Source organism: Narcine bancroftii, chromosome 11, assembly GCF_036971445.1.
Source record: "Narcine bancroftii isolate sNarBan1 chromosome 11, sNarBan1.hap1, whole genome shotgun sequence".
NCBI classification, from domain to species: domain Eukaryota; kingdom Metazoa; phylum Chordata; class Chondrichthyes; order Torpediniformes; family Narcinidae; genus Narcine; species Narcine bancroftii.
The window spans coordinates 77,369,222-77,390,969 of NC_091479.1; the positions used below are offsets into that span (position 1 = coordinate 77,369,222).

Below are 21,748 nucleotides of genomic sequence, written 5' to 3' on the forward strand. Positions count from 1 at the left end.
TCAGTGCTTTTTAGGTAAAAATGAGAAAACATAATAATGGCACCAATACCTCTGAGCAGAGAGTCCTGCAAGTGGTAGTGGACACTGCCCAGTACATCACAGGCAAAACTCTCCCCACCATCGAGAGCATCTACCCAGAATACTGGTATCTGAGTGCAGCAGCATTCATGAAGAATCCACACCACCCAGGATATGTTGTTCTTGCTGCTGCCATAAGGGAAGAGGTATTGGTGCCACAAGACTCAAACCCTAGGTTCAGAAAAAGTTACTGCCCTTCCAGACTCAATCAGAGGCTCATTTATGGACTTTTACCTTGCATATTATTTCATATTGAATATTTATTTTGTGCATATTTAAAAAAAACGGTTATCTTTTCTTGAGTATAGTGTTTTTAAACACTACCAAGTTCTGCCTAGCTTGTAGGAAAAAAAATCTCTCAGGGTAACAATGTAATGTCATGTATGTACACCGAAAAATAAATTTTAATTTTGGCATAGGCAAGTTGTGGGCTGCCCTCTTTTGCAAAACAAAAGGGGAGAAGGGAGGGGAGTTAATATCAAAGAGCAATATAGATATGATTTCCATAGTTCAGTTGTTGTGACGGCATGATGTGGGTGTTTGAGTTGTAAAGAATACTCGAGGCAGTAAGGAGTCCAATATTGGTGTCACATTAAAATAGAGTTTATATGCAAGAGTTAAGGTTTCAATCTCAAAAACCATAAAACCAGAGTGGAAGCAAGTCATCTTCAATCCTGAGGAACTGCCCTTAAAGAGAAGCAAGCCATGAGATAGATAAATGCAGCTGCCGGTTTCAAAAAGCCCTTTCATGCCAGGCCTCCACCTGGAGGATAGCTACAAGCATGGAGGGAAAACATAAAACTTACCTTTCATGGAGCAGCCCTAAAAAGCTGCTCCTATGCCGCATTCATGTCAAGCGGCATCTCGTAGTGCCCTCCAGAGCCAATTGAGGCTAGGTGACTGGTGCCGTAGCACCACCCATCATAAATACATGACAAAGCAATGGCCGTCTTCCCTACCATAATCCCTCACGCAGCAAGAACTGCTATGTGTTTCCCAGAGCAGTTCCAGCTGCATGGGGGGGGGTTATGGGAAGGGAAGACAGCTCTGCTATGTTTTGAGCTGCAGAGAGCAGCCCCGAAGGCCGAAGTAGCCCGGTGAGACTGTCACAGTCTGCACCGGCCGCTCCAACGACTTCCACTGCCTGATAGCCGCCACCGGCCATCCCCACTGCCTGCCGCCCCTGCCCTGACGGCTCCCGCTGGCCCCAGCCAACTGACCTTATCCTGATGGCTACTGCCGACTACCCCTGCCATCACGACTCCCGCCCACTGGTCCCCCGCTGCCCTGAGGGGGTCATGGAGGGAGAGGGGTGAATGGGAAGATGGGTCGCAGTTGACGGCGTCATCAGCCCGCCCCTAACCAGCTACTTGCAGCGGCTGTAGATTCATGTGGGGCAGCGGAGCACAGCGCTCCACTGATTATCCTTCCCCATGAGGAATTGCAGTCAGCACCTTGGAGCTGGCCACAGCGTATTCAAGAAGGCAAGTCTCCTGACGCAAGGGCCTAGAGATATGGTCTTTGTTTGGAGGACACATTTGAGAACTAACTTATAGGCTCAAAGCTCCAACCTTAACAATTCATGGAATTTCTTTCCACATTTTTCCCAGGATCAGAGAGTATTAAAAAAAATATCACCACAGGATCTGAATTTTTAGTAGCCATATTTTTATCTCCACCTTGATTAGATGATGCTCTGCTTTTACAATTATTCTACTAAGGAATAAATGTCAAAGGCTATGTAGCACGATCCAGGCTTCCTACCCTTCCAAAGCCTCCAATGGATCAATTTCAGCAGGTGTCAGCACATAAATACACTTATGGTAGTTTAATGGGCAGGTATTCTTTGTGAGCTGCATTGTGTGACTACTGAAGGTAAACCGCATATTGCCAAGGAACACAGAACTTTTCACATCCAAATGTGCATTTTCACAGAAATTCCAATTAAAACAATCTAACCTGCACTGACATATTGAGTAGAAACAGAAAATGCTAGAATACTCAGCAGGTCAGATCACATCAGTGGGTAAAGAAACAGAATTTCAGATCAATTTCAGAGCATATATTAACATAGATTTATAGTTACAGAGGGATCTAATTACTTATTGTAAGTATTTGCATTCCAGGAACTAAAGGGAAAGTGCCAAATGGAACAAAGCAGGAAGTTAAGACTGGTAAGCAACCTGGAGAACCAACACCAAAAGCTGTGCAATTAAAATTATCTGTCAAGAAATCAGAGGCTATAGGAGCAAAGTTAAAATTAAAAATATTAATCATTAATGCAAAAAAAATTTCAGGGAAAATTAGATACAAACTCAAAGTCAAAGTTCAAATTTATTGTCAGAGTACATATACAACATCACATAAAACTGAGATCCTTAATCTCCTGGTATAGTAATCTCTTTACAAGTAATTGTATTCCGTCCTTAAAAGAACTATAAACTGACTGCAAATGCAGACATTGGTATAAATATACCAAGTTAAATAATTCCTTAAATGAGTCTGTGAATAAGTCTATTGTTCAAGAGTCTGTAGTTGAGGGGTAGCCACTATTCCTGAACCTGATGGTACAAGACCTGTGACACCTGAACCTCATTCTTGATGGCAGCAGCGAGAACAGCATGCCTTGGATGGTGTTGATGCTGCTCGCCAACAGCAAAATTCTATGTAGATATTGTTGGGAGAATTTTGACTAGGATGTACTGAGCTGAGTCTACTACCTTTTACAGGAGTAAAGTAGCGATTATAAAGAAATTGTCAGAAAAAGGATGATTAAGGAACTTCTGGCTGGCTCCTATAGGGAATTAGCAGCAGTCGCGAGGTGTCCTGTTTTTTTAAAAAAACTTTTCCATTCGTGCAACTTTAAAACATCAACCTAAGTGCTTTATATTTTTCCCCTTCATTAATCAATATTGGTGATTATTTCAAAATGGTTACAAAAGCTGCAAAAAAAAAAGGTATAAAGGAGGAAGAAACAGCCACTCCGTCTACAGATTCCATTTCTGAACAATCATGCACAGGAAACAACTGAAAAAGTAAGAGGGACAACGGGAAATTAAATCTGCATTTGAAAAGGTTTCACGGACGATATCAGCAATTGATGAATGCTTGGGATCTGTGGAGGAAGACTTGAACACTGTTAAAGAGCATGTTGACAAATGAGAAGCTCATTGTTCTGAACTGTCTGCCAACAATTTGAAATTAGCTTAGAAAGATGGTTAATTTGGAGAGCAGAAGCAGACACCAAAATATATGCATCTTGAGCTAAAAGATACAGAAAATCAGCTGATTTTCTCTTGGAAGTGCTTTAAAGGGAGTTCCTAAACCAACTTTGGAACACTGCCTGCAATCAGTAATTAATCTGGTTTCATTATTATCAAATAAAGAATTATATAATTCAAGAGACTCATCAGAGGAAGTCTTTATTACCAAGAGCAACAAGTTAAGACTTGTGGAAAACTTTTGCCCTGAAGTCATGAATATGCACAGAGAAATTGTCAAGTCTGATCTGAATCAGAAAGGATTCAAGCCTGCTTTAGCTGTCAAATATAAACAAATCTTTTAAAGAATAATTTGCCTTGGCTGTGATCAGATTTATTAGCACCAGTACATTGAGTTCCAGAATCAAAATTGCTTGGAATCAAATATGTAGATTGAAGAATTGGATCACTCCTGAAGCCTTGTCCCTCCACTCCATCCCGACCCATCTGGAGAATGACACTTCATGCTAGGTCGCTGTTCTCGTACCAACTCAGCATTTAATGCAATCATACCCTAGAGGCCAGTGGAGAAGCTGTCCTCACTTGGACATAACATGCCTCTCTGTAACTGGATTTCCTAATTGAAATAGCGCAGTCTGTCCAGGTTGGCAGCAGAAGATCAAGCACCATCAGGCTGAGCACTGGTGCTCAGCCCACTCCTGTTCAGAGTACTGATCCTCAACTGCATTGCCTGATCCAGCTTCAACAGTTTGCAGATGACATGTCAGTAGTTGGCTTCATTAGCAACTACGATGAGTCAAAACACAGAGTACAAGTAGAAAATCTCGTGAAATGGTACGAGAAAAATAATCTGAGTTTCAATGTAGAAAATCAAAGTAGTTGATTGTGGAGAGAAGGATTAGTGATGACCGCCCTCCATGATACATTAATAGCTCGGTAGTGGAGAGCACCAAGTTCCTTGGAGTCCACAAAAAAAAAACACTTGTTAGGCACACATCTCCTCACTTGTCTGGAAGGTGCAACAGCAACTGCACTTCCTGAGAAGGAAGAGATGGGCACCATTCTGTCAACTTTCTACAGGAGCTCTATCGAGACCGTCCTGGCCGACAATGTAACTCTGTGGTACTGAGCATCAGATCAGAAGATAATCCACAGGACCATAAAAGTGGCAGAGAGGATCACTGGGATCTAAGAATTGATATGATTTACAGTGATCATTGTTTAAAGAGGGCTGTCAAAATCAGGGAGGACCCTACTACCCCACCCACAGCATCTTCCCAGCAACTACTGTTGGGAAAACGATGCAAAAGCATCAGAGCCACCAGGTTGAGAAACAACTTCTTCCCTCAGGCAGTGAGTCTGCTAAAACAACTCCCCATGACACTCTTATTTATTAATAATATTTATTTTAATATATGTTCATTTGTACTGTGTGTATTTATCATTTGTGTGTTATGTGTGATTTGCACTGTTCTACACCTTTTGGACACTAATTCATCAGGTTGTTCTGGTACAATCGGATGACAAATTAACTTGACTTGAACAACAGCACTCAACTTGCTGTCAGGAACACAATTTGAGTGCGTGAAGGTGAAGCAGACTTGTCATTTTCTTTCCTTAAACTGATTTTTGTTTGCCAAGTTGTGACTAGCCCTTTTAGTCCACCAGCTTCAATTTTGATAACCAGTCTTTTATATGAAATTTGGAGAAACTCTTAAAATGCAAATAGGCAACATTCACTCCACCTTCTGTTACCAAAAAAAATTACATTGGTTAAACACAATCTGACCTTTACAAATCTGTGCTGGTTCTCCTGAATTAGCTTGAATCTCTCCAAATCCTTGTTATATTTTTTCCTGATTGTTTTTTTTTAAAAACCTCACCTATCACTAACTTAAACTTACAAATCAGTTACACTAAAACCCCTCGTATCCGGTACCTATGGGGATTAGTTGATGCCAGATATCCGAATTTTCCGATTGCTTGAGACTCACTTTTACAATGTCTAACTAATACACCAGAATTAAGAATAAACAGTTTAAAAAGACAGTGCAAAATGTAAAGTAATTTGAAAAAAAAAAATCGATATTGAAGTCCTTAATTATGTAAAGTTCACTTTAATCACATAATTCCTGTAACTAACAAAATTTAAATTCGAACCCTAGTTGCTGGTTCCGTAACAGTGTTGAGCTAACTGCTACGCTAAACCTGCTGCCATCATAATTAGCCCCCCTCCCCAAAGTTTACATATTGAATGCCTTCTTAATATACTAATAAAGATCTTACTAAGCAGGGATAAGGAAACACTTTGAGTCACCCTAGCAGTGAGTGGCATCAACCAAATCTTCATCCTAACCAACACTATTTTATTCAAACACAACTTTATTCAAACAGCTGTTACAAGCAAAGCACAACCAAGGCACTCTGCTGGTTGAATATTTGCTCCCATCTTCAAAGGTAGGTGTTGCTTCAGTGAACATTTACTTTTACAATGTTAAACTTTTATTTAAAATTTTATATACTTATTTACTTTAAATTTTTTTATTTCCTTGATTTTTTTTTGTCAGATTACAGGGTTTAACTGTAGTTATCAAAAGCTTCCTTTCTGCCTTCCATAGGGACTGCTCCCTCCATGACTCCCTTATGCATTCATCTCTCCCCACCAATTCCTACCTATCTCCCTCTTCCCTCTCCCCCCCCCAAAAAAAAACCCCGGCACCTTCCTCTGTGACCACAGGAGGTGCAACACTTGCATTCACACCTCCTCCCCCATCACAGTCCGGGGACCCAAACAGACCTTTCAAGTGAAGCAACACTTCATGTGTATTCACAGGACTGATTTACTGAATCCAGTGCTCCCTTTGTGGCATTCTCTACATCGGAGATTCTGGAAGCAGATTGGGAGATCACTTCACTGAGCACCTTCGCTCCATCTGCCACAGTAACAGAAACCTCCCAGTAGCCAACCATTTCAGTTCTGTGTCACACTCCCATATTCACATGGCCTTGTATACTATCTCACCAAGACCACCTGCAAATTGGAGGAAGAACACCTGATTTTCTGTCTTGGCACTCTCCAGCCAGATGGCATTAACATCGACTTTTCTGGTTTCTGCTAACCTGCTCTTTTCTCACCCCGCCCCCCCACCCCTTCCCTCTCTATTCACCTAGCCATTCCTCCTCCCCTTGCTTGCTGCTGTCCCCTCCCTTCCTCTTACTTGCTGCTGTCCCCACCCCTCCCTTTTCTACCTATTACCTCCTGCCTTTGCGACCATGCCTCACCCCCACTCTTTTGTTTAGATGCCTGGCAACAGCTTTCTATTCCTTGATGGACTCAATCCCGAAATGTTGGTTTTTACCTTTGCTATACAAAGAACACTGAACTGCTAAGTTTCTCCAACATTGTGTTTTTACTTCCACCACTGTGTCTCCAGATTTTCATGTTTTATTCTTCAAAAGCTTCTTTATCCTTTCTTCAACTTACCACTTTTCAATACTCTTTATGCTACTCCATATTGAAGGAACTTTAGAAGATCATGGTAAGCCTGCTCCACCATTTTCCCGAAGCAACTTCCAATGCAAGTCATCCCAACCTGTATCCTTAGCTACCTTAACAATTGCCAATCTTTGCAGTACATCAATTTTCACACTTTACTTTGACCACTATTTTGCTTACACCTTCTGTCTTGCCAAACATCACACAAACTACTCGTTACATTTTCTAGACGTGATATGTTATGAAGCACATCATTTTTTGTCTTTATTAAATTCCATCCTTTCTTATTACCATTTTATTATTTAAATATATGCAGAATATTTGCATTGGTTGCCATGCCTTGCCTCTTCCAGAATTTTCCTTTACTTGACTTGGATGAATTTGTCCTCATCATGCTCTCGACCCTTTTCAAAAAACCCTTCTTTGGTTCCTCTGTCCCTTCCTTTTTGCCTGTGATTCACAAAAATCTAATCTTTCCATTTTGTATTTGATTCTATTCTATTTTTTCTAAATCCCTATTATTTCATTGAAGTCCCTCTTCCAACTTAGCAGTTCCATTTTATGTTGTTTATTCCCTTTCTCTATCACTAAAACTAAATGGTCTTGTACCCAAGTTGTTGTTCCACCAATTTATGGTGGTTTCCCAGCAGCAGATCCTGCAAGATAATTCTCATTTGAGCCGAGAACATACTCATCTAGGAAGCTTGGAATTCACGAAACAGATTCTTCTGCAGAGCAATGACTGTTCAGGACCAAAGAAAATATCAGAAGGGACAGTAAATACATGGCAAAAATCAGAGGAAAATGGATGAGAAAAATTCTCTTTCACTAGAAGATTATTTATTTATTTTTTAAACTTAAGCACACTTTTATTTCATGAAGTAATAACAGTTTTTACCTTTTGCCCTCCACCTGCTGGACGTTGACTAATGTATTCCGGGCCCAAGCGCCTCTGCAATGCACTTTGGATTGCCTGATATTCCTCAGCTGTATAATGATACTATAATGAAAAAAAATTGATGAAATTAATTTGATACAGTTCACATGCTTTATGCATTCCATGTTATTTGTAAGAAACAATTAAAAAAAAACAAATTCCACGATATTTCCGTAAGGAAACCTGCCATTTAGCCGGCTTTGGTCATTTACACTGAAACATTCAAAAATTGCATTTTTCTAGGTCAGTGTGTCTCTTTTACACCACACACGCCGACATTCCACAAGCAAAAGAGGTGGGATCTGTAACTCAACAGCGTTGGCATCTAGTGCCTCGTAGAACATATCGTATTTGACAGCATGTTAGGCCCACTTTCCCCCCCCCCCCCCAAAAAAAAATGGCTCAAAAATAGACCCTGGTCTTATATCAGAGGTTGAAATTAGGGCAATAGTGGTGAATAATGTCGACAGTAACGCTGTCAGTCCCTCCACTAGTCATTGTTGTGTTAAGAAAGCATCAGGTTTGTGAGAGACAAGTCTCGACACGAGGATTTGCTATCAAATCTTACTTTTATTAACAAACAACAATTAATAGAAGAGCGTGGGAAACTTGTAGCGGGAATAAAAACAGGCACAATTTATAAATGAGCATGGGAAAATACATGTGCAATTTGATTGCATCCAGTAAAAACGCAGTGGTGGCTGATGAATACGAAATAATGACACACACAATTGCAGATAAATCAGAACTCATTTACTCAAGTCACATGTGCATTCTTTTAAAACAGTGAGCCCACACGTGCCACGTCGTGATGTCCCGTGCCGGCTCGCTAGACTTCTGGGAGACGTAGTCTATTTATAGCACCACTACATACCACCTCCAACCTCACCCCCCCCCCCCACCAGAATAGGCACCATCATCTGGTAGTTTTTTGGGAGGTCAACCTCTACATTAAACTGCTGGCTGTTGAATAGGGGCAGTTTTCTCAACATGGGCAGGTTTGAGCCTGTCAATTGTGAATGACACACACTGCCCAGCAATGTCCAAGATGCAGGTTGACCTTGTTCACCTTATCACCCTGTATAGTCCCTCGTATGGCACCTGCAAGAGCAGTCCATGTGTTCCTCTACGTACAAACATGTATTCACAGTCCTTCAGTTTGTATGGTACAAAAGAAACATGTTTGCCATGTGATGATGGTGATACAGGGGATAATTTGCCTACGGTATCCCTTAATCTGCTCAGCAGCTCTTTGGGATTTTAATCTTTACTACATTCGTGTGGAACGAATTCCCCTGGATCCACCAATGGCACTCCATATATAAGCCCTGCAGACGAAGTGTGGAGATCCTCTTTTGGAGTTGCCCTAATGCTGAGCAACATCCATGGTAATTTGTCTGTCCAGTTGGGACCATCCAAATGGGCTATTAAGGCTGATTTAAGGTGACAATGGAATCGTTCAACCATCCATTGGACTATGGGTGATGGGTGCTTATATGATGAAGCCTAGAGCTGAGCAGCCAAAATAAGGCTGTCCATAACAAAGATGTAATTTGAGGAATGGTTATGCATAAGAGTCCATAGAAGCATTTGTCATGGGGACTGCCTCAGGCCATCTCAAACCTATCGATCACAGTGAAGAGATAGTGGTAGCTTTGTGAAACTGGAATTGGACATGGTTGAAGCGGTGAGTTACTGGTGGAAAGGATTTTAGCAGTGCTTTTGTATGCTGATGGATTTTGTCAAGCTACACATATCTAGTACAGTGGTGTCATTGAGCAGTCTATAATCTCCACAAGGTCTCCACCCTCCTGTGCATTTTTGGACTAAATGAAATGGAGATGCCCATGGGCTGTCAGACCTGTGCATTTTGTGGAATTCTTGTTTAGGTCATTGCAGTTTCTCCAGAGGTAAGTGACGTGCCTTAGCATGAATAGGAAGACCCTTGGTAGAAATATGGTGAGTGACTCCATGTTTCGTGCTGGGGGTTGAAACCTGCAGAGTTGAAATTTCAGGAAACTCTTCTACAAGTCTGGAGTACTTATCAACAGTCTTACGCAGGGCTTGAAGGCATAGCGCAGGAACATGCAATTCTGCCAGGTGAATAGTTTGAAAAGTGGTACGATCCACCAGCTGATGCCCTTATAAACCCACCAATGAGCTCGAAGGAAATCACCCCCAAATAGCAGTCGTGACACTCCCCCTATAAAGGCCATGTGTAAATGTTCCCCTTGAATTGCATGTTTATTTTTTTGGTGCCATAAATGGGTATGTTGGAACTATTGACCACTATGAGTTGGAGGTTAGGGGTGGAATAATGTGTATCGAAACCTGTTGATGGAAAAACACTAACCTCCAATCCTGCGTCCACCAAAAATTTACATTGGGATAGCTGATCCCAAATGTATAGAAGGCTCGTAGATTTTCGGCCAAGCATCACAGCCATTAATGATTGTCAGCCAGGGCATTTCTCGAGAACGCAGAGGGTGGCAGGCACCTACGTGCATCGACTCCCCGATACCAGTGGTAAAAACATCAGGAAGTCTTGACAGGCTGTCTGCCTGACTTGAGACATTGCCTCGTTATAGGAGCGAGTGCGTTGAGAGTGTTGGCTTGGGAATTAGTGTCAACAATGGAGGTGTTGGGTGCAGACAGCTGTGATGCAGTGACATTGTCTGAAGACCTTTAGGTGTGTTTTTTTTTGGCCAGCCACAGAACGTCTGTCTCTGCAGCTACTGGCCTAGGGTCTTCAAAAGAACTCTGTGATAATAAGAATCTAATGTCTTCTGGCATCCTCTTCAAAAAGAGTTGTTTAAATAACATATCTGCCCATTGGCTGTATGCCAGGAAGAGCACGTCGTCCATTAGTTCGGACGGGGCCCAGTCACCCAATTCCTCCATGTGTAACAGTCTGGTGGTCCTCTCTCTACGGGATATGCTGTAAATTTGCAACAGGAGTGCTTTTAGAGTGTTATACTTGCGCTCTCCAGGCTCCGATGGATCACGCAGGATGTCACCAAGTCACCAAGTGGCTTGGTCCAAGGCATGGACGAGGAGATAATAGAGTCATATCCACCTTAATCTTCCGGAGATGAAATTGTGCTTTAGCCTGTCGAAACCACAGCTCTAGTTCCACCGTCCAGAAGGGTGGTAGCTTAACAGCCACAGCTGTAGTATCCACATGGCCTAAAAGCTCATTTTGGACCGTTGGGGTCACCAATTGTAGCCACTGAAAACACAGAGGTGGTTGATGAAGGCGAAAGAATGACACATATAGTTGCAGTTAAATCAGAACTCATTTACTCAAGTCACACGTGCATTCTTTTAAAACACTGAACCCACGAGCGCCACATGTCGTTTTGATAGACTTCTGGGAGTTGTAGTCTATTTATTGCACACACAATTTATAAAAGAGCATGGGAAAATCTATTGCAAGTATTGATCTATAGCAATGAATTTCAAACTCTTTCCATTCACATACCACCTTAAGTAATCCCTTACTAATCACCGCTATCTATCGTTGGGGGCTGGTGGCAGGTTGTTGGGGGGTAGGGGGAGTGTTGCAATGGGCTTCAGGCTGTTCAAACGGAGGACAAACCCACAAACCAGATTGCGCACAGCACAAGGTGTCTAGAGACACCTGGGGACAGCTGAGAGCGGAGCTGATCTTCTATCACAATGCCACTCCCTAACACTAATTTCCTCTCCCTTAATATATGAAAGTCTGTCAGTGTCTGTCTGGAATACATTCAGTAACTGAGCACTCAAATCCTCCTTCTGTAGAGTTCCAGATTCAGTACCCTTTGATAAATACTTTTTATCTTATTCATGAATGATCAAGCCCTATTTCACCCCACTTATGTCCTTTCAAAACCATGAATTATGTATTTATGAATTATCCCTCATTCTCCTCCTAGCAATACACCAGTGTTTAACCTTCATAAGGAAACAGTGAGTCTGGTCGAGGATGCATCACTATTTCACCACCAGTTCATTTCATCTCCAGCTCATTTCAGACTTCTGCATTTATGGGAGCATGCATAGACATCAGAGATGGGCTGAACTCCAAGAGCCTGCCTAATGAAGTACTTGCTATCAGCCAGATTGACTGTGCCTTTATAATTGCAGCTCAGTCTGGCAGACCTAAGGTCAAATCAGTGATGTACTGGAATGATACCTTGTCAGGTTGATGCTGGACACAGACACACTTTGTGATTGCCCTCACCCCTCTCCATGAGTGGTCCACAGCAACAGCGAGCAGGCCGCAGTGCCAGAGTGGGACAGCTGTATTATGATTAAAAAGATCTTTCCTGTTGTCCTACTTGTATGTTTTGTCCAAGTTTCAAATGCTTACGCGCGAATACCCACACAAAAAAAATTATGGTACACGTACACATCCTTACCCAAATTGGTCCCGGAATGCCAGAAGTGTTTTTTACATAGCCGGCATTCCTGGACTGTTATTAGGTCTGCTGCTGGAAAGAAGCCAGGATTGGAATGACACCCCCCCCCCCACCACCACCATGGTGCATTTTAGACAGCAGGCGTTCCATTAAAAAGGAGCAAATGCCCCAGAACAAAAGAGCTGTGTAAAAAACATAAATATGTTGTGCCAATTTTAAATTTTACATTATGTACTGCACCATTGAATCAGTGGACAATGATCAGATATTTAATCCTAGATTCATGTCAAATTCAATTTATCTTAATAACCTTACATTAGGTTGTTTTTTGGATCTTCTTTCTCCTGGGTTAGAGACTGGATTCTACACTGAATATTCTTTCCAATTAATAGTCCAACACAAGGTCCAAGTTTAAATAAACAATGAGATGCTGGAGGTCAGGCAGCATTTGTGGATAGAGTTAATGTTGCAGAAAGGGGCCCTTTATTGAGACATAAGTGGAGTTATTATGTACAGGTGTTCCTCTCCTTATGATGGTTCGACTTGCAATTTTTCAAAGTTATGATGGTTCAAATCTGTACTTTCAATTTCGAATTCCGATCTGTTCCTACAATTGCGATATGTGGTACGCTACTCTCGTGATGCTGGGCAACGGCAGCATCATGCGAGAGTAGTGTACCACATACTTTCTTGCGATGCTGACTCAGCCACTCTCTAAGTAGCAATGGTTTTTTTCAGTTGGAATAAAGGTATTCAAAATTCAATTATTAAAAAATGGTAGGTGTGGTATTCTTTTTAGACTTATGATGGGTTTGCCGGAACATAACCCCATTGTAAGTTGAGGTGCACCTGTATACAAACACTCAAGAAATAGGAGTAGGTGTTGGCCATTTGGTCCATCAATCCCATTTAATAAAATAATGGCTGATCTGGCCATGGACTCAGCTCACTTACCCGCCTTCCCCCCCCCCCTTTAAACTTTAATTTCCTTACACTGCCAACATCTATGTGTCTTCAAGTACGCACAAAATCAGTGAACTGGTGTGGACTCGAAAGGCCAACATGGCCTGTTTCCGCTCCGTAAATGGTGATACAGTTATAATTTTAATGAGGTAACCTCTACTGCTTCTTTGGGCAAGGAATTCCACTGATTCACTAATTTCTAGGGAAACCTGTTCATCCCCATCTTCTTCGTGGATGGCAGGGTTACCACAATGCTATTACAGCGCCAGTGACCTGGGTTTGAATCTGGAGTTGTCCATAAGGAGTTTGTACGTTCTTAAACGTCTGCTAGGTTTCCTCCAGGTGCTCCGGTTTCCTCCCACCCTTCAAACATGTACATGGTTTGTAGGTTACTTTGTGTATTTGGGCAGCACAGGGTCATGGGCTGGAGGGGCCTGTTACGATGCCGAAGGTCTAATTTAATTCCTTGAGTAATGAAGGCGAACATTCCACATGCCAAGAGGGTAATAGAGGTCCTTCTGTCAAATACCCCATCACTTCTGGGCCCCTCCCCAAACTTCTTTCTCTCTTCACATACACGATCACCACTTTTTTTTTAAAAACTTTAGTCTCGATAAAGAGTTCTGACCAGAAACGTTGACTTACTGTTTCTACTCAAGGATACTGCCTGACCCTCCTCCTCCAGCAACTCATTGTTCACCATTCCAGAATTTATTTTTCTCACGAGCTCCAAGAGTATTTTCCATTTAATTTAGCAAGCGATAAATATTACTTCTGACACTAAAAAAAATTCATCACTGGGCAATAAAGCCACCAGCCTACTGCAGGGGGCGATCTCCGTACCCGCAGGAAAACCACCTAAGGGGCTGACTCCACCTGGCCGGCCGTCCATCAGCCAAACTGAATCGACCACCTAAGGGGCTGACTCCACCTGGCCGGCTGTCAATCGTCCGACCTGAGCCAGGGGGAGAGGCACCAAGGTTGAACTGGCGTTCAGACTTGTGCTCGAATAAAGCTGGTTGCGCAACCTTTCGAGCTTTTGTGCTTGCTTGCTGCTATCACAGAGCTTCCCACTGATTAACAGAGAATCTTGCATCAGGCTGGGTATAAGAACGTTATAATTCAGAACCATCATCTGCAGCTTCCTGGGTGGTGACCTCACAGGAAAATGTAATTACGTCCTCTTGGCCGAGTGAGGGCGCCGGAGCCCGACGGTTCGGCATTCAAACTGCCGTCTGTTATTTCTGAATCAACCTAGAAAACGCCCCCCCCCACGGACGATGAGAAGGTGAGATAACTGCTAATGGTAGCAACTTTCTCAAGGCGACCTCGCATTAAACAAATGGTACAAAACGAGTCTGGAGGTTGGAAAAAAACTTATTTCTAAAGGAGGAACCCGTTTTAACCAAGGTATTAACACAAAACGCTGCATAAATCTATACATCGCCTCACTCGTTTTTAAAAATCACTGGAAACATTTTTTGTTGGAAGAGCATCAAGGCAACTTCAGGGAATTCCCAGGAAGGTTTGATGACAAGAATAAGGAGAAGCAGAGAAACTCAGAAGCCTCGGCAGAGCGAAATAACACCTCCTCCAGCGCATGAGAAGCACCAAACATGGGCGGGCGAGCGAGGTGGCTCCTTTTGAACCACGGTGTCACTCACCTGCCCGAAACATAACGTCGGCCGATCGTTCATATCAGGCATCCCTCGTGTATCTAAAGCCGGGCGAACAACAGAAACATTTTTTTTAAAAAACCCCGCCCAACAGTTCAAAAGCGAGGGGAGGAAATCTCACTTCCTGTGCGCCCAACGGAAAGGAGGCAGGGTTCAATGAAGAGAGCCCTCGTCGCAAAGGACGCCGGGCAGAAGGTCGAATTTTGCGCCGAGGCGCGTGCCGGGAATGAGGTCGGGGTGGGGTGTTTGGGGCCCGCCTCCGGGCGAAGGAATTTTTTTTTGCCTCGTGGAGGGTGCCGGGAATGAGGGCGAAGAGGCGTGAGGGTTCGCGAGGCACGCTGGGTAAGAAAAGGCACCCCGCACACAAAAAATCGACGCGATGTCCAGAGGAGGGTTCACGTCAATGGAAGCGCCTCTGTGAAAACTGGCTCTTAAAGCGGGGGGGTGGCTGGAGAAAGAATTGGAAATATCGGAGTTCTCATCGATTGGAGCGCCTTGGTACTTGGCGGAGGCGGTTTTAGTGACAGGTGAGTACGTGCCGGAGAGGACAACGGGGTCTCTCGCGTTTAACTGTCACTTGGGTGGAGAGCAGCGGGGTAGGGGTAGGTGTGCGGCTTCGTACCAGTCAGAGGCTTTGGCATGAAGTGAGGGATGTCTCGAAATGTCATCTCTTCCCCATGCGACGTGGACATTACCTGCATGCAATTCTAGTAGTCACATAAGGGAAGTTTTACGTGCTTAATGGAAAGAGGAGTGATGTCGCGTTCTTCTATCGAGAAGGACTATTGTGCCACACTTTTTTAAGGATTCCCCCCCCCCCTCCCCCTCCAGTTTACTTCTGCTGGAAAATACTATCATGCGAATTATCTTAAAATCCATCGATCGCCTAACTGGGTTTGTGATCAAGGTAGCGGGGGGTGATGCCATAGATCGCAGGAGTGAAGATGAGGTGACTTGTCTGAACTCCCACAACAACTTTTACTCATTTTGCATTCTAAACCTCCCAGGGTGTGTGATCGAAGAGTAACAGTGATTCACCAAAGAAGGTGGTTAGAAAGAATGCGAGGAAGATGTAGCTTTTGAGAAATGTCAATAAGGTGGGAAGGGTACAAAAAAAATATATCTTGAGGGTGTTCATGGGGCTGGAGGGCTTGAGATATAAGGAGAGACCAGGACTTTGCTCCTTGGAGCGTAGGAGACTGAGGAGTGACCTTGTAGAAGTTAGAAAATCGAGATGGGTGTGCAGGGAAGGTGATTAGTAAATACACTGAAATGCTGGAGGAACTCAGTCGGTGTTTTCAGCATCTAAAGGAGACCTTTTGTTGGTCTTTATTCATCCCCCCATTGTTTGAATTCTGAGACTTTCTAATATAGCCCGCTTACACATTTTTTGATTTTTTTTTGGAAAAAGGGCTCAGGCCTGAAACGTTGGCTCCTTTAGATGCTGAAAAGACTGGCTGAGTTCCTTCAGCATTTCTGTGTGTTTTCTACAATCACAGCATCTGCAGCCTATTGTGTTTCACTCAGATAAGGTGATTAGTCTTTTTCTCCAAGGTAGAAGAATGGAAAGACTAGAGGTCATATGTTTAAGGTGAGAGAGGAAAGATTTAAAATGACTTGTGAAGATAACTTTTTCACAGGATAATGGGTATGTGGAATGAGCTGCCAGAAGAAGCTGTAGAGGTGGGCACATTTATGACACTTGGCTAGGTACATGAATAAGCAACAAAGGCAAATGGGGCGAGTTCAGATAGGCAGCTTGTTCATTGTGGGTGAGTTAGACTATTGGGCCCATTTCTGTGCAGTAAAACTATAATCTTTGTGAAAGCGAAGATAAAAAGAAGTTTAGATTTTAAGAGGAAATGTCATAGTTTAGTACTTCTGAAGGGGAAAGAAATTTGATAGTGGCAGGAGATGAGCAAGATGTTATAGATGATGAATTTTGGTGATAACCAGAATGTCAGAAATGGAGTTTTTTTCCCATAAGATAACTTATTTAGATGTGAGATGAAATGAATGGATGTTTTTGTACACTTTTTAATTTGTATCATAGTAGAGAAGCTGGGTCTGGCTTGTAGTGAGCTTTGAAGGTAACAAAGGAATGGATGAGTTGAAGCAATGGATCAGATGAGATACACATGGTCAGTTAATGTTTAGATATGTAAATAAATAATTTTGGAGATATTTCAGAGAGGTGATCTGATTTTTGTATAAATTACGTTGTGAGTAGTTTGATTCACTTCAGAAAAATGTAACATGCATTAAATTGCTGGGAGCAAAATTTATTGTGGAAGAAATATTTATTGGGAACAACTGCAATTGGCTTTCAGAGGAGGAATCATCTCATTGAATTTTACAAATCTGATAAATCGTCAAGGTAAAGAGAGGGATGATGTGAGTGTAACTTGCTTACATGTGAAATCGATGTTGCTAAAGCATGCTATTGATGATTTTCACAGATTTGCTTCCAGTGGCAAGTAATACATAGGAAATAATATATGAAAAAAGCCAATTTTCCGCTTGAAATGTTGGGCATTGATAACCCAATGTAAAATTTTGTTTAGATATGTTAATTCTGCAAATATGAATGTAATACATCTGAAATCTTTTTGTCTCAAATATTTGTAGGATATTTTTGCTGAGCTTGAAACATAATTTACCTTCAGTTTTTAAAAAAAAATAAACAAGTTGTCCTGAATGTGTTGTTAATTATCATATAACCTCATTGAGCCTTTTCAAAAATGAAAGTTCATTTGGAAGTTGTGATTTCAGAGCTTGCAGGAAAAACAATTGGTAAAGCATATCAAAAGGAAAGAACCCTAGACCTTTTCATTAGTTATCATTGAACATCAGTATAATATTCAATGAAAAAATATGAGAAGGCTGACAAAAGATGTATGAACAATCTATATTTCTTAAAAACAAATTCTCAGTAAGGATTCTATTCTTTTCTCTCAATTTCTCCACTGCATCTGCTCCCAGAACGAGGCTTTCCATTCCAAGACTTGAGATGTCCTCTTTCAAAAAACATGGCTTCCTCTCTACTGTCATTAACTCGGCCCTCACTTTCCCCACACCTAACTTGGCCCTCACTTTCCCCACACCTAACTTGGCCCTCACTTTCCCCACACCTAACTTGGCCCTCACTTTCCCCACACCTAACTTGGCCCTCACTTTCCCCACACCTAACTTGGCCCTCACTTTCCCCACACCTAACTTGGCCCTCACTTTCCCCACACCTAACTTGGCCCTCACTTTCCCCACACCTAACTTGGCCCTCACTTTCCCCACACCTAACTTGGCCCTCACTTTCCCCACACCTAACTTGGCCCTCACTTTCCCCACACCTAACTTGGCCCTCACTTTCCCCACACCTAACTTGGCCCTCACTTTCCCCACACCTAACTTGGCCCTCACTTTCCCCACACCTAACTTGGCCCTCACTTTCCCCACACCTAACTTGGCCCTCACTTTCCCCACACCTAACTTGGCCCTCACTTTCCCCACACCTAACTTGGCCCTCACTTTCCCCACACCTAACTTGGCCCTCACTTTCCCCACACCTAACTTGGCCCTCACTTTCCCCACACCTAACTTGGCCCTCACTTTCCCCACACCTAACTTGGCCCTCACTTTCCCCACACCTAACTTGGCCCTCACTTTCCCCACACCTAACTTGGCCCTCACTTTCCCCACACCTAACTTGGCCCTCACTTTCCCCACACCTAACTTGGCCCTCACTTTCCCCACACCTAACTTGGCCCTCACTTTCCCCACACCTAACTTGGCCCTCACTTTCCCCACACCTAACTTGGCCCTCACTTTCCCCTATCCAACATATTCTCTGCAATTTCTGCCACCTATAGTGAGTTCCCACCTCTTGGCACCTCCTCTCTGTTCTCTATAGGGATCTCTCCCTCTAAGGATCCACTCCTCCTTTCCTACCAATTGCCCCTGGTTCCTACTCATGACAGCAAGAAGTGCCACACTTGCACTGACACCTCCCTCACCACCATTTGGGGCCCCAAACAGTTCTTCCAAAACACCAGATCCTTTCACAATGTGGGTTGACCAGGGCAATTCAGTGGGTATTTAGCAGGCCATCTGGCAACTGGGTGGGGGAAATCAACAGGGCTCTGATACTTGATAGGGAGTTGTATCAGAGCCTGGCTGAGTTGACTCCTCTGAAATATAAATGGCCAACCCACTCAACTGAGTATCATTAGTGAGGATAGTGCCTGTGAGCCTGCATCAATCTGGTAGTTTAAATATCAATGCATTTGTATTTCACAGGGCTGTCAACAGAGCAATGTAAATGCTCTGTAAATAGTTGTTATGCTCTATTGTTTAAGGAATAATGACAGGCTGGTCTGTGGGTTTGTCCTAAGTTTGAACAGTCAGAAGCCATCTGCAGTAGATTTTCCCACGGTCTTTTATACATTGAGTGTGTGCGTGTTATTAAATTGTAACTGTTTTTTCCTCGCAGTCTTTTGTACATTGTGAGCATATGTGCTTTATTCCTGCTACGATTTCACTGTCATGCAAGTATGTAATATGTCACTTGGGATGTCACCCTTGGAGGTTGGGCCCCCTTAGATCCACAATATTCACATGAACGAGGGAATTTAGGATCCAGTATGAATGGCTCACCCTGTACTGCAACAGGGGTTATTTATTCGCCTATTTAGGGTCTGTGAATCTGTAGAGGTTATTGGCTGCATCCAGAACTAGTGATGCAGTCTCCTCTACGTTGAGGGAGACTGGACGCAGATATGCGGATCACTTCATTGAGCTGTCTACTGCATCAGCAACGATCAACCACTTCAATTCCACACTCCATTCCCACACTGACATGTCTGTCCATGGCCTTGCAAACTACCAAGTTGAGGCCACGTAAATTTAAGGAACAATGCTGTGTATTCTGTAACAATTCCTTCATTTTCTGTTGACTCCCTTCCTGGTCTCTCTTTTTTTCTTATTCATGTCTCCCATCTTCCAGCTCCCTCTTCTCTCATGAAAGCTATATTTCTGAGCCCTCTGGCCCCACCCCTGATCACCTCTCAGCTCCTTTGTCTTCTTCCCCCCCCCATCCTATATTCATCTATCATCTGTGTTCCATCCCCCTTCCTTTCCTACTCCTCCACCCCTCTCATTAATCTGGTGCCTGCCTGCCTGATTTTCAGCACTCCCGAAGAAGTGATCAGGCCCAAAGTGTTGACTACTTTTCCTTTCTATAAATGCTGGATTACCTGCTGAGCTTTTCCACCATCTGCAGATATCTTATTTGCCTCAAAATAAAATCTGATCATATTTATCCATTTTCCAACATGCTACTTCAAAATGCAAATGTTAAGAATTTTATATCAGGCAAGAACTCACCTGAATTTCTGAAAAAAAAAATCAGTCACTATTTCAATATAAAAACAGAACATTTAGGAAATATTTGGGTCAGGGCACATTTTTGGGAAGAGAAAATAGAGTTAACATTTCAGATTAAAGACCCTTAATCAAAAATGTTCTGACCAAGGATCCTCAACATGAAACTTCTTCTATTTCTATTCAAACAAATATGGCCTGACCTGAGTATTTTTAGTATTTTCTGGGGTTTTTTTGTACTGTATCTCCAGCATCTGCATTTTTTAATTCTCCATTTCAATAGTAATGTGCAATACAGTAAAATTCCTGGTATCGGGCACTTATGGGGATTGATAGATGCCGGATAAGTGAATTTGCCAGTTACTTGAGATTGTGTGTTGCGTGATTGGCAAACTAACCGCTATGGGTGCCAATTTTAAACTTTTGGATTTTGTAGACTTTTTTCCTGGTTGCTTCAATCTGGATAACGGGGATTTTACTCTATCAAGAATTTTTAAATATTGTAAGTCTGCTGCATTGACAGGTTTGACCCAGAAATTGTCATATTAGTTTTCTTCCAATAATGTACATTTGCACATTTTTGAGTGAAATCACAAAATTATTGTATGCTTTACATTTTGTGCAAAATTTATTTGCAAAGTGTTGCGTGCACTAGTGGTGGGATCTTTTAGGCAAAACTCATTTGACTATGCTAACTGTACATGTTCATCTAACACACAGTATGAGCCTGGCTGAACAAGGGATGAAGCTTGAGCAACCAGGTGGGATCAACATCAACTCCTCCAATTTCTAAAAGTATTCACAATTTCTAAGTTTCAGCATTAAATTAAGTAAAATTTCTTCTGGGTGTGCTCTATCTCAGTTGAAGATCAACATTTTAATTGTTTAATGTGATTTTTAATTGCGATCCTACTGTGACTTTGGCATCACCGAGAGGACAAGGTGTCGTGAAAGACACCATTTGTCAAGGATCTGTCTTAATAAGAATATGGATCAAAGTATTTGTAAATTTAAGATTTTAAACACAGGTGCTCTCTTGGAAGGGAAGCAGCCATAGATCCTTCCCTCGTCCATTTCAAATGAGAAAGTGAAGCTTTTGTGGCCTTTTTTACTTTGGATATTTTTGTATAGTGACAAGCTGATGCATGCCATATCTTGCAGTGTATCTATTCTTCCTCTAACAGAGAGCAGCTGTCAGTTCAGGCATCGATTTCCCCAAGTAATGGGCTTTTGAAAGCCTTAGGGAATGACACATAGCACAATTATTTTTGAGCTTGATATTTCCATTGCTTAAGTAAGTACCTCCTTATTGAAAAGCACACGCAAAAAAAAAAAATTGAGAGCTGGAATGGCACAGAATGTGGTTTGAATTGGGAGCTTTTTACTATTTTCAATTGATAGATTTGGCTAAATTCTAAGAAATATGTCTGTGCTGTGTAGTAGCAGTTAGGTTAACTTACGATTCAAAGATTTGGGTTAATGAATATTATGTGACTGTTTCAATCTTTTAATCTTCCTTGCTGAAAATTATAGCCCGCTCTACCAGCTTTCTGCTGGTGTAGAGCTTATACACAAGATGAATAGCAGAACTGTCCAAC

General features: G+C 42.4%; 2 protein-coding genes across 14 annotated transcripts in view; one reads left to right on the forward strand and one right to left on the reverse strand.

Moving 5' to 3' along the window:
* rad52 (RAD52 homolog, DNA repair protein) overlaps nucleotides 1–14,951 on the reverse strand; it is a 36,247-nt gene extending 21,296 nt beyond the window's left edge. For 2 of the 5 annotated variants that reach the window (XM_069903531.1, XM_069903530.1), the window contains exons 1-3: nucleotides 14,763–14,950; nucleotides 10,809–10,961; nucleotides 7,694–7,795 (exon numbers count right to left, since the gene is read on the reverse strand). In XM_069903531.1, coding sequence (XP_069759632.1) covers nucleotides 7,694–7,795; nucleotides 10,809–10,961; nucleotides 14,763–14,804 — 297 coding nt within the window. In that variant the 5' untranslated portion in view covers nucleotides 14,805–14,950. Of the gene's footprint in view, nucleotides 1–7,693; nucleotides 7,796–10,085; nucleotides 10,962–14,762 lie in introns of those variants that run through there. The other 3 variants (XM_069903532.1, XM_069903534.1, XM_069903533.1) reach the window with 3 other exon arrangements.
* LOC138745950 (ELKS/Rab6-interacting/CAST family member 1-like) overlaps nucleotides 14,272–21,748 on the forward strand; it is a 539,260-nt gene continuing 531,783 nt past the window's right edge. For 5 of the 9 annotated variants that reach the window (XM_069903516.1, XM_069903520.1, XM_069903521.1 and 2 more), the window contains exon 1: nucleotides 14,532–15,301. The gene's annotated coding sequence lies outside the window, so the exon portion shown is untranslated. The other 4 variants (XM_069903518.1, XM_069903519.1, XM_069903525.1 and 1 more) reach the window with 4 other exon arrangements.